Source organism: Heterocephalus glaber, unplaced genomic scaffold, assembly GCF_053883595.1.
Source record: "Heterocephalus glaber isolate CG9 unplaced genomic scaffold, H.glaber_assembly_v1.0 deba00000768, whole genome shotgun sequence".
NCBI classification, from domain to species: domain Eukaryota; kingdom Metazoa; phylum Chordata; class Mammalia; order Rodentia; family Bathyergidae; genus Heterocephalus; species Heterocephalus glaber.
The window spans coordinates 10300246-10314893 of NW_028258162.1; the positions used below are offsets into that span (position 1 = coordinate 10300246).

Consider the following 14648-nt stretch of genomic DNA (forward strand, 5'->3'; position numbering starts at 1 on the left):
AAAGCAAAGTGTGAGTGGGTATGAGGCAGCAGAGAGGTGGAACTTGCATTGAAAGAGCATTTTGGAAGCAGTGCGGCCCGGCCGGGACGGATGGGAGGGAGATGGCAGTTCAGGAAGAGCCAGCCTGGTTCCCAGGCCTGGATGGTGGCTGTGCACAAACCACGGGGACAGATCAGAGAGGCTGACGGTAACCCTCTGGTGCCTGCATGGACACGCGGGCATCTGAGCGTTCGCCCTGCCCGGCCTCACTTCTCCTACCCCTCCGTTCCACCTTCACCTCTGCAAAATGAAATGTGCTGCGTGTCTGTAGAGGACCCCCAAGGGGCGACCTGAGCCCCGTGCATGTGAGCCACAGCACGCAGCCAAGCTGGTCCCATAGTCTCTTGCCCTAGGAATGCCAGGTGCTTCTGTCAAGATGGAGGTGCTGAGGTAGCTGCCAGGATCTCTCTGCCCTGGAGACCAAGGTTTGGATGATTAGCCCCAACTGCTGTCTTGGGGTCAGAGCATCAGAGGCTAAGGGGCTCCTGACGAAAGCCTTGCCGCCTACTGAGGATCCTATCCAGTGTGCATCCGCCCAGCTGCCTCTCTGGGCTCTGTCCATCCCTCCCTCCCTGGACCAACTGCCCTGCCCTGCTTCTGGTACCCACAGGGTTCCTGCAGCTCCGCTTGTTGTGGGAAGAAGGGCTCAGTCCCTCACCTAAAGACAAGTGTGGCTGAGCTGAGAAGCAAGCCCGCCCGCCGTCACCGTCAGCCTGGCTTCCTGCCTTAGGTCAGCTGCAGAGGCTCCCGGGAATAAGAGGAGCGACCCTCCTGCCTGCAGAAGCAGAAAGGACCAGGAGCTGCCTAAAGGGAGGCAAAGGGAGGACCCGGCCGCCTCCCTCTCGCAGGCTGAATCCAGGCCAGGGCTGTTCTGGGGGAGCTCCGGGCAGCAAAGGAGACCAGGTGGCCGAGCGAGGACACTGGGCTTGCTTCTCCTGTACAGAACTGGCAGATTGCGTTTTGAAGAGAAGGATTTGTGTGCACCAAGCTATTGTTTGAAAATGACATAGGAATTGAGGTGTGTGTTGTATGTTCAGCTTGGATAATTTTATTATACATAATGCTATATATATACACACACATATCATATACACATATCTTTCTAGGAAATGATTTTTGGCAGCAAGAAATAAAACTTTAAAGCACTTTTCCTGAGGGAGTTTTGTATGTCAGAGCCTTTACTCCAAATGTAGTGTTGCTATGAAAAAGTGAGATCACTTAGGGAAATGGCTGTATTAGCAATTAAAAGCACATGACAACTAGTGTTTAGATGGTTCGGGTTGTGTACTCTGTGCTCTCGGTTTCTGGGACACACTTCACCCAGTATACTCTCTCACTTTAGAGAAACTATTTCTAATGACAACATGTGTTACACCTAAGGTCCTCAAGTGACTAGATTTTATTCAGATGTGACGTTTTCACATTTGTCTTCTCAGCACACCCTGAAGGGGTGGGCATTTCTAAATGTTATAGGTTCTCAAATTGTACCTGTGACAAAAACTGGAGCCCTGGAGCCACAGTGCCATGAGACGCTGCTGCCCTGGGAGGAGACGAGGCGGTGGATTGGTTGTCTGTGTCAGTTACATTGATGGGGCTAAGCCTCTGAGTGAGTCTCATCTTCCGTAAGGCAGGGGCATCATGCTCTGGGCCACTGGTTCAGTTGCAAGAGTACCCCAAATAATAAATAACAGCGTAAGCGAGAGAGGCCTACTTCTTGCTCACACCCGAGCAGCTCAGAGGTAGGTTCGCAGCTGGGTGACTGTCCACGGTGTCGCATTCCTGGGGCCCACGGCGCAAGACCCCCATTCCGAGGCTACCTGGTGGCTCGAGAGGGTCCAGGCTGTGTCCAGTCTGTGGAAAGAGGAAAGCAAGCGGAAGCCCATGTCGCCTGCCTTTCAGGACACCGCCTGGAAGCTGCATACCGCACTTCTAGGATGCAGGCAAGACCTAAGAAAAGGGTCTGCAAGAGGTTGGGAGGCACAGCCTCGAAGTGCCCCAGCTGCCTCACTGTGAGGAGAGCTCAAGGCTGCTGCAGGTCACCCTGGAGCAGGGCTTGCACCCTCTGCGTGAGCCTCCATGTTGGCTGCTGTCACCAGACGGGACGTGGTGGAGGTGGGCGGTGTGGCCCCCAGGAGACGTTGCGCTGAAGGAGCTGCCTCCTCCGGCGTCCCTCCCCATGCTTATCCATGACTTAGACGCCTAGCTTGGGACTAGCAAGGAGGCCGAAGGCTGTCTCTAGTCCAGTTCTATGACTTGGGAGTTTTGTTTACACGCTGTCTGCTAAAGTGGACTGGAGAAATGGAAAGATTGCCATTTTCCAGTATTTAAAATGTTCTAGACTAGAAATACAACAGGGCACTCCTTGAAACAGAACAAAGCCACATTCCTGTTCTTGGGGTTGGTTCACCCGAAGCTGCCTGAGTTTTTGTTCTGTTGCCTAACTCTGACCCATGAGGAACCTGCTAGCACGAGACCTCTGCTCACCCCTCCTTCGATCGAGGACAAATCCCTCTGTGCTTGAATGACCCATGTTGGGGATGGGAATGTCTGCCAACCAGTAGTAATCAACCAGAGGAACCACAGGGCTGGAATCAAAGCCCTGGCCCCTCCTTGTGTCATCACTAAGGAGACCTCTGGGCTACAGTTGGTTGTTAGAGTAGCTCGCTTATGGCAAGGAAATAATTTGCTATTTCTCCTCCTAAAAATTCATAAGAAGGGGGCCAGAGATTTAGCTCAGTGGTTCCAGCACCTGTCTCGCAATTGCAAGGTCCTGAGTTCGATCCCCAGGACCACACACACACACACACACAACTCATGAGAAGGGAAAATGTGGAACGTTGTAAGAGTGTCAACATAGCATAAGGCATCTTAGGCTTCTTTAAATAAGGTATTTTGGCCAAAACAAGATAATGAACAAGTCATAAATTTAAGGATCTTTCTGATTGCTCATAAAATAAATGGAGGGAGATTGATTCTTTTTCTTGTGGGAGAGGAGACAAAGATATAGTCTAAAATGGCCAATCCTTATTGCCGTGGTTAACAGTTTCTTGGGGAGTGATTTAAACCACACAAGAGTGAACTAAACATGATCTTTATACTTTGGAGACCAAAGTTTTGAAAAGATCAGCTCCTAGCATTCCTGAGGAACTACCATACTGGGTGCATCCACGCCACTTGCCACCCTGGGCTTTAGCTGTGCCTTCTCTACCAGGGCCAGACTCCCCTGCCTTCCTTGCTTCGAGAGAGAATGCTGCCCTTCTGACACCTCCCAGTCACCTGGCTTTACAGTGCTTCTGTCTGGGTTGTTACTGGAAGGCTTTTTTTAAAAAATAAGTTTGTTATCACACATACAAAAATTAAAACCATTCAAAGAAGAACAATGCAAGGGGAAAAAACCTACAGTAATATTCAAATTCAGTAGAACTCAACCAAAACAAAACTGAAAAGCATTTAAACATTTTTCCATATAACTTAAAAAAACATCTCAAGCACCCACAAGACACCAGAGGATGTGATTTGTTTCAGAAAGATCCCCAACACCAACACTGAACAAACAGTGATCTGGAAAAGAACTCTGGTTAGCTAGCAGACTCCACATGAGCCAAGCTTCTTCCTAATTTAAATTTCGATACAGTCATATGACACGTGATGGAAACACAATCTGAGAACTATGTTATTAGGCTATTTCATCCGTGTGTATCCTTATTTACACTTTCAGTTTCACACCAGAGAAACTATTTGGTATTTACACACGTGTCCTATTTATTTCACTTAAGAGTATGGCCTCATTGTGCATCCATTATAAATGTCTCTAGTTTCTGGTTCTTTATGGCTGAGTAGTACTCCATTTTATAAAAAAACCCCACATCTTCTTTATCCAGTCTCCAGTTGATGGGCACTTGGGCTGTTTCCAAGCTTTAGCTATTACAAACTATGCCACCATAAACATGGGTGCACATATATCACTGTGGTAGGATGCTTTTAATTCTTTGGGGAAGATCCCCACCAGAGGAATAGCTGGGTCAAATGGGACCTCCGGTCCTAGTTCTTTGAGGTATCTCCATCTCCATACTGATTTCCACAGTGGTTGCACCAGTCTGCACTCCCACCAGCAGTGGAGAAGGGTTCCTTTCTCCCCACACCCCCGCCAGCATTTGTTATTGGTTGATTTTTTTTTTTTTTTTTTTGGTACCGGGGATCAAACTCAGGTCCTTGTGTTTGCACAGCAGGCATCAAAACCACTGGGCTAAATCCCTGGCCCATTGGTTGATTTCTTGATAGCAGCCATTCTTTCCGGGGTGAGGTGGAATCTCAGTGTTGTTTTCATCTGCATCTCTCGAATAACCAGTGATGTTGGACATATTTTCATACATTTATTCGCTACTTTTACTTCTTTGAGAAGTGTCTGTTCATTTCAGATGCCCATTTTTGAATTGGATCTTTGAATTGGGGGGGGGTGTCTGTTTTTTTCAGTTCATTATATATTCTAGATAGTAGACCTTTGTATGAGGTACAGCTGCTAAAATTTTTTCCCACATTGCAGGTTGTCTGTTACCTCTGTTGGTGGTTTCTCTTGCAGTGCAGAAGCTTGTTAATAAGATGAGGTCCCAGCTGTCGATTCTTTCTGCTAGTTCCCGGGCCACTGAGGTTTTGTTCATGGAGTCTTTTCCTATGCCAAAGGAGGTGACAATCCCTCCAACTTGCCAAGTGTGGTGGTCTGGTCAAGTGCACAGGGCAAGCCAGGCGGGGCGGGGTGCAGCCACTAGTGGCTTTTTAAAAAAAATGTTTCATTGGTACATTTTAGGTATGCAATATGACATTCATCATTGGAAATCGGCACCTCTACATAATCTCTTGGTTGGAAGGCTTTCATTGATTTTTTTTTAACAGTACTGGGGACTGAATACAGGGCTCTCTGATTAAGATAAAGGCTCCTTAAACAGAGCTCTCCCACACTCCTGTGTGACTCTATCAGCTACTACAGATCTTATGCTGACTTCCTAAATCAGAGTAAGTGGACAACAAATGTCTGTATGAGTCCTCTTCTCCCTTCATCTTCAAACATCAGCCTTTGGGCTGATGAAGAGAGAAGTAAGAGAGTAAACATACCATTTGGGTATGCTAAACTATGTACACCATGACAAATGTTTACCTTTCTAGATCAAAGATGACAATGGTAAAACTGTAAGTCTAGTGTTCTGATTTGTATGACTAGAAATTGGACATGTTTTATGGAAAAAATGAATCACCATCAAGTAACAGTAGAAATGTAAGATTAAAGAATCAGATTTGCCATTATTGAATTATGGCAATTACTGGACCAAAAATATAACGAAAACACATGGCGACTATAAGACAGGGTTTACATTTCCCTCGTTTTACATATGAGGAAACAAACTTGACAACCTGTCCAAACCCACGGGCTTTGTAAGTGGCAGTGCAGCTGTAAAGCCAGCAGTCTGGTTCTAGAGTTCATGCTAAGTCAAGTGTTGTCATATTTTACAAAATAATGGGGTGAAAGTGAGATCTCAAAACTGACTAGGCTGTTTTGAAAAACAATTACATAGAACTTCTAGAAATGAGATAAAATTAGTGAAATTTAAAATTTATGGAACAGATTAAATTACAGATTAGACCTGGCTAAAAGTAACTTAGAAACCTACCCAAGATGCAGCTCAGAGAAAATGAGAAGTGAAATATGAACAAAAAGGCAAGGGGCATGGAGAGCACACTGAGTCCATCATGTTTAATAGAGGCTTCCGAAAAAGAACAGTGAGGTCAGTCAATATGAGCAGGGACTGAAGATCTTCCAGAACTCAAGAATAGCAATCAATCCCAAGTTCCAAAAGACTAAACAAATCCCAAGCGTAAGAAACCCAACTCCAGAGACACTGTAGCAAAGCCTCACAAGACCAAACACACAGGATCTTAAAACCGCCTGAGAATTTAAAAAGTAGATTAATCACACAGACAGCAATACAGAATCAAGAGTGAATCGACATCTCCAAATGTTGAGGGAAAATCTTGCTGTCAGCCTAGAATGGTGTATCCTGTAATGGTATATCCATTATAATGGTGTATCCAGCTATGGATTCTTTCAAGGTGAAAGCAAATTAATTACATTCAAAGATGAGACCTAAAAATATTTATCACTGATGACTCTCACCGAAGGAATTTCTGAAGATAACTCTGGTAGGAGGAAAGTGATCCTAGAAGGTAGGCCTGCGATGGCAGGATCAGGGTCAATGAGAATGGTAAATCTGATTATAAATCTAAGCATTGATAGTGACTCTATACAACAATATTGTCTAGTTTATGGAGTAAAAAATAAAATTCTTGAAAATGTTGGTACGTAAGTTGGGACAGAACAACTAGAATTAAGAGAATGCTGAGATCTTTGTATTGCTTGAAAGGAAGATACAGCTATTGATTAAATGTTTAGTGTGTGTATTAAAGTTTCTAGGCCTGGGCCTGGTTGCGCATGCCTGTAATCCCAGCACGCAGGAGGCTGAGGCAGGAGCATTGCCAAGAGGGGCCACCTTGGGCTACACAGTGAGACCCTATCTCAAAAAAAATTTCTAGGATATCCCCTGACAAAGGATGTTAAGCAAAATAAATGAGACACACAAGCTTAAATATCATGTTTTCTCTTATATGAGAAACCCCAAGTATAAATACGGAGCAAAATAAAAGACGACACGAAACAGAGACCTAGATCTTTGGCAAACGAGAAGGGGGAAAAAAGATGAGGGGAAGGAGCATGAAAGGGACTGGGATATGCTGTGCTCACGCCTTGCCTCCCCACGGTGTATGTCATCATTATGTACTGCAGACATACCAGGACAAAAGGAAAGAGAAACCGAGCAGAAAATGGAAAGAGTAGAAAATATCAATCCAAATTACGAGTGAAAAAGAAAAAAATTAAAAGCCATCCAATTCAACAGATGGAAACAAACCAGTAAGTACTTTCAGTGGAAAAAACTAATCATGGGAGTTAAATGACAGTTTGTCAAGCTGATTTTTTAAAAAAACAGGAGAAAAAGAAAAATGCAGCTGTGTGGTGTTTATAAAGAACTTAGTAGAGACGAGGAAAAGTTTAAAGGATGGGAAAAATATACAAAAGAGAAAATATACAAACCAAAACAAGGCGAGTGAGCCAGACTGACAAAACAGACTTGATGTAAAGAGAGATTAAAGAATCACCAGGAGATGATACAACTTTAAGCATTACATAATCCAAGTGGCCTTCTAAGAGACAGACAGGAAATCATAGCAATTTTGAGCCTGTAAAAGCAATACACCAGAAACAAAAGAACAGGAGAAAGTGACCAATTCCTTGTCTTAGAGGGCAGCCTTTCTCAGTGATTTCTGGAGTTCGAAACTCAGGGAATAGGTTGGAAACAGACACACACAGAATGGTGGTCTTGGAAGAATGCACTGTGAAGAATGTACTTTTTTCAGAGACAGCAGTAAACTAGGCAAAAATCTCCACTCTTGTGGGGTTTACATTCCTGTGGGCAACATACACGCACTTAAGACGAGTTGGGCAGTTTCTAATTCTTTTAGATTGACCCTTGGTACGTGCCGACAGTGGGGAGTTAGTCTGGCAGCCCTCAAAATCCCCACTACTCCTGTGCCACCTCTTCAGCGCTGCAAAATGTTTTTGCTTAAATACATGTGATGGAAAGACATTCACTGTGCGTAATGGCTTTTCTTGCATGAATCTAAAATGGATACATACCATCTACCCTTGGGATAATTCAGAGAACACCTTCTCAAAGCATTTTCTGTGTTGCATGGTTCAGAAAACAATAAAGGCTGGGACATATTACGGCAGTGCTGAAGAACAGCATCCCCGAGTCGGAACTCTTTCGAATCTTCCCATTATATTCTTTCCTAAATGACAATACTTGCTGCCATGGCAGTGGCTGTCAGAAATGTTTCTTAAGCATCGTGGAGAAAATTATTTCCTAGGGCTGGAAATCCCTAACAGACTAAAGGCCAGGTTGGTTTTAGGGGCATTTGAATTTGCCTATTTCTTCAAATGAACCACTTTTCTTGGTGGTGGTCAGTAATGCATGCCTCGAGCTGCTTCACTGATGTTTACACAGAAGATAGAAGTGAAAAGCCCAGTCTGAGGCCTTTTGTAAATAACCAGTATTGAGGACAAGTCTTTGTGAGAGCCCAGTCGGGTTTATTTCCAAATCCGCTTTCTATTTTCTTTGTCTGACGGCCTACAACTGGAGCCATAATCAAGGGCATTTCAGCACAGCAAGTGCCCTTGGGCCACAGTGTTTTAGAGATGGAGAATCTGAGCCAGCACTGCTGGGTGTCAGAGCAGCTGGAATGATCTAAATGGAAAGGGCTTGGTGGGCACGGTACAGAGGTTCAAGTGTGGTTGGGTTATCCCGTGGACCCTTCAGTGACCATTAACTTTGACTTACAAATTTAAAATTTTATGAAACCATTATTATATAAAGAAATACCTACATATACATAGTTGTGTCAAGAACTGAGGCATAGGGATATAAAGGCAAGGTCAATCCACACCTCAAAATCTAATGCTAATTAACCTGTATGCAATCCAGACAATGTAGCACATGAACACCTAGGTTTTTCTGCTTTATGATGTTGGCAGAATTTCACAACCACCATCTTTATTCTCAGAAAGTAAAGGTTCAAATCATCTCACCTCCAAGTTACTAGCAAAGCATCTCCAGCACCCCCAGTCAACAAACTTGACAAGTGCCAAGTCTCCACCCCCAGTTCCCAGTATTTCCCTTAACTGCTCCACAATAGGAGGTTTATGCGTATTCTACATCTCCGTCTGCTCCCTGGCAGGACAGAACTAAGCTTTCTCCTGCTGTGTTTCTTTGTCCTCTCTCCCAAGACGCTGCTGTGGCTGTCAGGGTGGCATCCGTAGCAGGCATGGGGAGGCCACGTAACAGGTACCCCTCCCTGGTACGATTCTGCCCGCCCTTTCTGCACAGCCAGCTGAATGTCTGTATTGTGACCAGGCCCAACTGCACTGTTATCTGCAGTGTAAGGATGCCCTGCTGTTGTAGTTTAATCTTGGCACAGCGAAGTGGCAAGTTAGGGACAGCTTACAGTCTTACAGAAATTTTAGATCCATCAACTCTTACATAAGAGCTCACGAAGAACTGGTAGACATGTGGAAATCATCCTTAAAGCCTACTAGAAAAAAAAGTAACTTCTACTGGTGGATACGTAAGTATTTCTAAGTGGGTCTAAAGATACACATAAAAGCTGATAAATTTGGTTAAATAAAAAAGGAAAAACAATGCAAAGAAATTAAAAGTGGAGAAAACAGACTGAAAGTATTTCAAATCAGGACTAGTAGCCAGATTATGTAAGGACCTACGAGAGAAAGACAAATGAGGAAAATGGTCAAAGGCTAATAAAATTTCCTCAGGAAAGTGGAATGGCACGGGGGTGGTGGTGGGGGGTGTTCTTTTGCTTGGTAATGTAGGAAATATCTCACATCCATTCATTTTGTCTTAAAACAAAATAAAAATGTGAAATCCCGACAGTGCCAGGGTTTCAAAGGCCATGAGGTGAGCAGGCCCCCAGCAGCGCATACCGGATGTCCAATCAGCAACTCTGAGCCGAGTGATGTGGCGGGCTTGTTATTCCTCTCTAGTTTTCAGGGTTTCTTTCTTACATTTTCTTTTGCAACTTAAAGGGTTTTAAATTGCAGTCTATAGAAGAAAGCGTACAATGGTAGATGGAAACTACCTGTGGGCCATCCATCACCTGGCACCTTTAGGATGGGAGCAGCGTTCCAAGACAACCTGAGGTCAGGGCTGGACTCAAACATGATGTAATGAAAAGGTACAGCACACGCCCTAACTGGGAGAGTTACGTTTGTGTGTGCAGCAGTGAGGCGAGGCTGATGCAGGCATCTGTAAGAGATTCCTGCTAGCCACAGCTTGAGAGATGGAAGCCAGGACCAGTGAGTCACAGAAATGGGTAACAGCATTGAAAACAGCAAAGTCTGAAGCCATGCAAAGGTCACCAAAACAATTTTTATTTCCAGTGTTTAATTGGGTGTGCACACAGGCATGACACAGGTTTGGATTCATTAAGTCCTCATGCAGAATTATATTCTTCTCATAAAGAAGCCAGTTCCATCCAGGGTCCACTATCTACACACCTATGTTACAGCATTTATATCAAATCTGGTATCTGAAGAAAAGATACACATATAATATGTTCATTTAAGTTACGTATTTTACAGAAAGATTAAAAATTCAAGTCACACAAAACTCAAAAACTGTTTTAAAACTTTGAATATAAAACTCAGATCCACTTGGAATGACTAAAGAATGGAAGTTCTGTATCCACCTGTGTTAAAACTGGTCAATGTAATGAAATGTGTTACCGATAAAATGCATTCATTCATTCAATGTGAGTTATCTAATTTGAACAATATGGCACCCTAAAAATCAAACGTACTTTCACGAGGCACTTTTGTTAGTGATGAAACCGAGAACAGATTTGCTGCACCCTAATGCCGGCGCTTTCCTTCAGTGAGTTGGGGGTATACTAGGCAGTACGTTGCAACAGAGGCCTTGCTCATTTGTATACAGCTATCCCATATACTCTTAAATACATGTACGTGTTCTTCTGGCTGGAGTAATGCACTGCAAAGCTATTTCACAGTGCAAGATGATGAAACGAGCCCGAATGAAGGCTGCATAATAACAATTCTGGTACAAGGCAATATTTACAGCGTTACCGGAGCGTGTAACAGTGGCTCTGTGTCTGTCAGGTGGACGCGCCCAGGTTAGCGACAGGGACGAGGCTAGGCCTGACCGCCAGGGGCTTGGGACGGTTCGTGAGGAGGGGCATCGGTGGCGCAACTGGGCCTGGGGCTCGCGCTCCGGAAGCCTTCCCCGTGGCCTTGGTCGGGTGACTGTGGCGGTGTGGAAAGAAGGCGCCAAGCGGCGGAAGCCGAGGCACGGGAGGAACTGCCGGCGGCGTGGCGCTGCGTCTCCACTGCGCTGGGGAGCTCCAGCGGGGGCTCCGCGGCCGGCCCGCGGCTGAGGTCCGAGGCGCTGGTGCGCAGGCGCTCGCGGGCCAGCCAGTCGGAGATGGACAGGCCCTGCGCCGCGCACCGGGGCTGCAGCCGGTTCATGGCCGACAGTTCGGAGTCTCTCTCCCCGCTCTGCTCCTGCGCCCTCCAGAAGGCCAGCACACTGAGCTCAGAGGCGTCCCGCTGCCCGCCCAGCGTGTGCCTGCGCTTGATGCTTTTCCTTTTAGCGCTCTCGGGGTTTGTTTTTTGATTCCCCACTCCAAACACATCGTCAGCCAGCGCTCTGGGCCTCAGTTTTAACCGATCTGCTATTTTTGCTTTCCAGGTGGGCTCCTGCTTTTCCGAGTCATTTCTGGTGGGCGGCAGCAGACTCCCGGTCGATTTTCCCTTCTTCATGACCTCGAACACTTTCGTTATCGAAGGGGTTTCGTTCTCGTTCTTGGCACCGCCCAGACTGCCGCTGTCGGACTTGAGCCGAGCGGACTTCTTCCTGGACAGGGTGTCACAGTCAATCAGTCTGTGTGAGCTGAAGAGCTGCCTGCGGCTGTCCAGGCTGGGCGTCAAGCTCCCCTCGGTGCAGCTCGCCTCGCTGCCTTCCGAGTTCCTGCGGCCCGGCCTGCTGGCCTCCGCTGCTCTCCCCCGGAAAGGCCGCTCGCAAGCCAGCGCCGTGGGGAACACGGGGAACTCGCTCTCGCTGTCCGTCTCCACGGGCCGCCCCTCGCTCACCAGCTCGCTCCCCTCGTCGTCGGCCTCGTCGCCCTTGCTTTCGGCCACAGACCGCACCTCGGGGCTCAGCCTGCTGGAGTCCAGGCTGGCCAGGTACGCGGTGGACGCCGTGGTGGGATAATCGGAGGTGACGGTGCCGACACGGGCCAGAAACTCGCTGTGTCCGCTCTCTGGACTGGTGGGTCTCCTCGCGGGAAACCTGGCCAGAGCAGCCCGGGAAGAGGCGCTGAGCAGCGTGCCCGAGTCAGACCCCGTCTCGTCCAAGTGGGAGGACCTCGGGGTCAGCAGGCCTCCGGGGCTTTCCTTCAGCGCGGCGAAGCGGCAGTCCGGGGCGGGTGACCGGCTGGGCTCCGCGCTGTGCGGGGGGGACCGCTCCTCGGACGGGGTGCTCTCTCTCCGCAACACCGCCTTCTCCTCTTTTGAGGCGCTGCTGTCTTTCTTAGCACTACTTTCTTTGGCAACGAGGATCCTCTGTTTTCTGCCCGAGGTCTCACTTTCTTTTTTGGACTCTTCTCTAGTATCACTGTGACACTGTTCCACGTTTTCCTTCTTAAAAAATACACTATCCAATTCATCTTCCGAGCTGCTAGGCTGTGCTTTCTCTTTTGGCTTTTTCCTCTTGCGACTAGCAGCTGCGAAGATGGAGGATACAAGCAGTTCCCTGCTATACTGATCCTTTCCGGATCCCCAAGAGCCCTGGGGAGCAACAGAGAAATGAGACTGTGAGCCTAACGCTACTCAGCCCGCTTTTCGGAGGCTTTTCCCGTAAATACTTCTCAAAGAATTAAATCTACTAAAGCTCTAGAAGCACAAAAGGAGTGCAATTTGTTTTCTTACACTCCGGTTAAACTTGTACTGAAAATCTATCTTCATTTACACTCCCTCGTTTGCCAAGTCACTTCCACCTGACCTTTCAGGGTAATACTGTGTGTTCAGTGGCACCCAGCTCTTCTTACTAATTTCTCTGAAACTACTGACTTTCCTGCCTCCACAATGCACCGACATCCTTCAGTTTCCTTCATATGAACATAGGTGCAAGAGTTCAACAACGTTCTGATAGGTTGTTAAGACTTTATGGCTGCCTTCAGTTTTCTAGTCACAGACAACCTACAATACAGATACTGTGCAGGGCAAGAGAACCCAGAGCTCCCAGCAGTTCAGCGAGACTGGATCTTAGGGATTTGCCTTCAGTAGATTTGGTCAATAGTAACATCTTTATTTAGACTCAAGGCAAAAATAAGAGTTGGAAACTTCAAATAATACAGGTTATCAAAGCATCTGAAATCCTCACCATGGAAGCACCCTGCAGCACTTCAGTTCATTCTTATTGGTAAACTTGTTTGCAATGTATAATGGGTTGATCAGTTTGTTCATAATGTCTGTATGTCGAGTGAGTGGCTAGGGGAGTCGAGAGATACTTATTTTAGCACATACTGTCTATGACAAGAAAGCAGGCAGGAAGTAGGCTGAGTAACAGATCAAAAGTATATCTTTCTTGCTATAAAAATCTTAGTGGGCCGGGGATTTAGCTCAGTGGTTTCACCGCCTGCTGAGCAAGCTGAAGGACTAGAGTTCGATCCCCAGTACCAAAAAAAAACAAAAAACAAAAAACTTAAGCTAAAACTGTTATACTGAGGTCTTTTAAAAGGCTGTAGTGATGGAATCACACATTAACAAGTTTTGTTTTATAAGTTACAAGGGATTTCATTATTACCTAATACTTTGCTAATGGTGGTTCCTATGTTTCCACGTTCTGCTGAAGACTAGGGGGACCTGATGTTCCTTACTCTGGCCTGCAGTGTAGCATGCTTAGTGTGTTAGTGATCACTTTTAAACAAATCTGTGATGACGTATGTGATGAAGCAGATGTCTTGTCCAGAACTGGGAAACTGTTAGGAGTATTATCACAAATACCACCATAATTAGGATGAAGAGAGAGGTGAAGGAGCATGTGTCTAGTGTGAAAGACGGCAGAGGTTTAATATATGCCTTTTGGATTTAAAATCTCACCTTCTGGCAAAAGAGGTTGGGAAACTGTTCTAAAGTCTAAAGAGATTTGACAACCAAGTGCGAGGAATAGTTTGTGCATCCTAAATTGGGATAACTGGGGAAATCTGGATAACAATTGCACATTAGATAACGATGTTAGCACCCTGAGTAAATTATACTGGGATTATATAGGGTAATGCCTTTGTTCTCAGGAGATATATACTAAATATTTGGGGGTACAGTTTTGTGTACAACTAAAATAACTCAGGAAAAAAACAGACATTTCAGTAAGTCCCAGACTTACACACATGTACTGTATAAGACTCACTTTGTAGGCTTACAAATAATTCTCCAGAACGGAACTCAGTCGTAAGTTGGGGGCTGTGGTGGATTGACTGATGGTCAACTTGTAATAACACCCCACTGAACTGAATCTGCCTGGTCTGGGCGTGGAGGATCCACCTGAAGACTGTTACCAATAGCCATAAAAAGAGAACTGGAGGGGAAGATCTTGGCCTGTTGATTGGGTAGGAGAAGCTCACTGTTCTCAGAGGAGGAGCTCGGGGCCTCGCTGTCCCTGGGGACGGCTGCTGTTCTCAGGGGAGTTCTGGTCTTCACCGTGAGCGTCACTTCCTGGCTCCAGTGCAGATCCCTCAGTCTGGTGGCCTGCATATCCTTCATCTCACCAGCGTAGGTTTTCTGGCTCCACCACTGGATGGACTCCAGGAGGACACTGTCTTGGGCTCTAGGCCCTCAGTTGAATCCTTTGGGCCCCTAGTGTGCGGTGAATCTCTTGCACTCCTTTGCATTTGATTCTTTGGGTATTGTCACAAAATAA

At 46.2% G+C, this 14648-nt stretch overlaps 1 protein-coding gene across 19 annotated transcripts in view; it reads right to left on the bottom strand.

Annotated features, from left to right (window-relative positions):
• Positions 1–1132: 1132 nt before the first annotated feature.
• The window catches only part of Arhgap21 (Rho GTPase activating protein 21), a 129086-nt gene continuing 115570 nt past the window's right edge, over positions 1133–14648 (bottom strand). For 16 of the 19 annotated variants that reach the window (XR_015449680.1, XR_015449681.1, XM_087207244.1 and 13 more), the window contains one exon: positions 10067–12517. Coding sequence is in view for 12 of the 19 variants with exons in the window: in XM_087207244.1 (XP_087063370.1) it covers positions 10865–12517 (1653 nt within the window). In the remaining 7 variants the exon portion in view is untranslated. Of the gene's footprint in view, positions 1891–10066; positions 12518–14648 lie in introns of those variants that run through there. The other 3 variants (XM_087207250.1, XM_087207249.1, XM_087207255.1) reach the window with 3 other exon arrangements.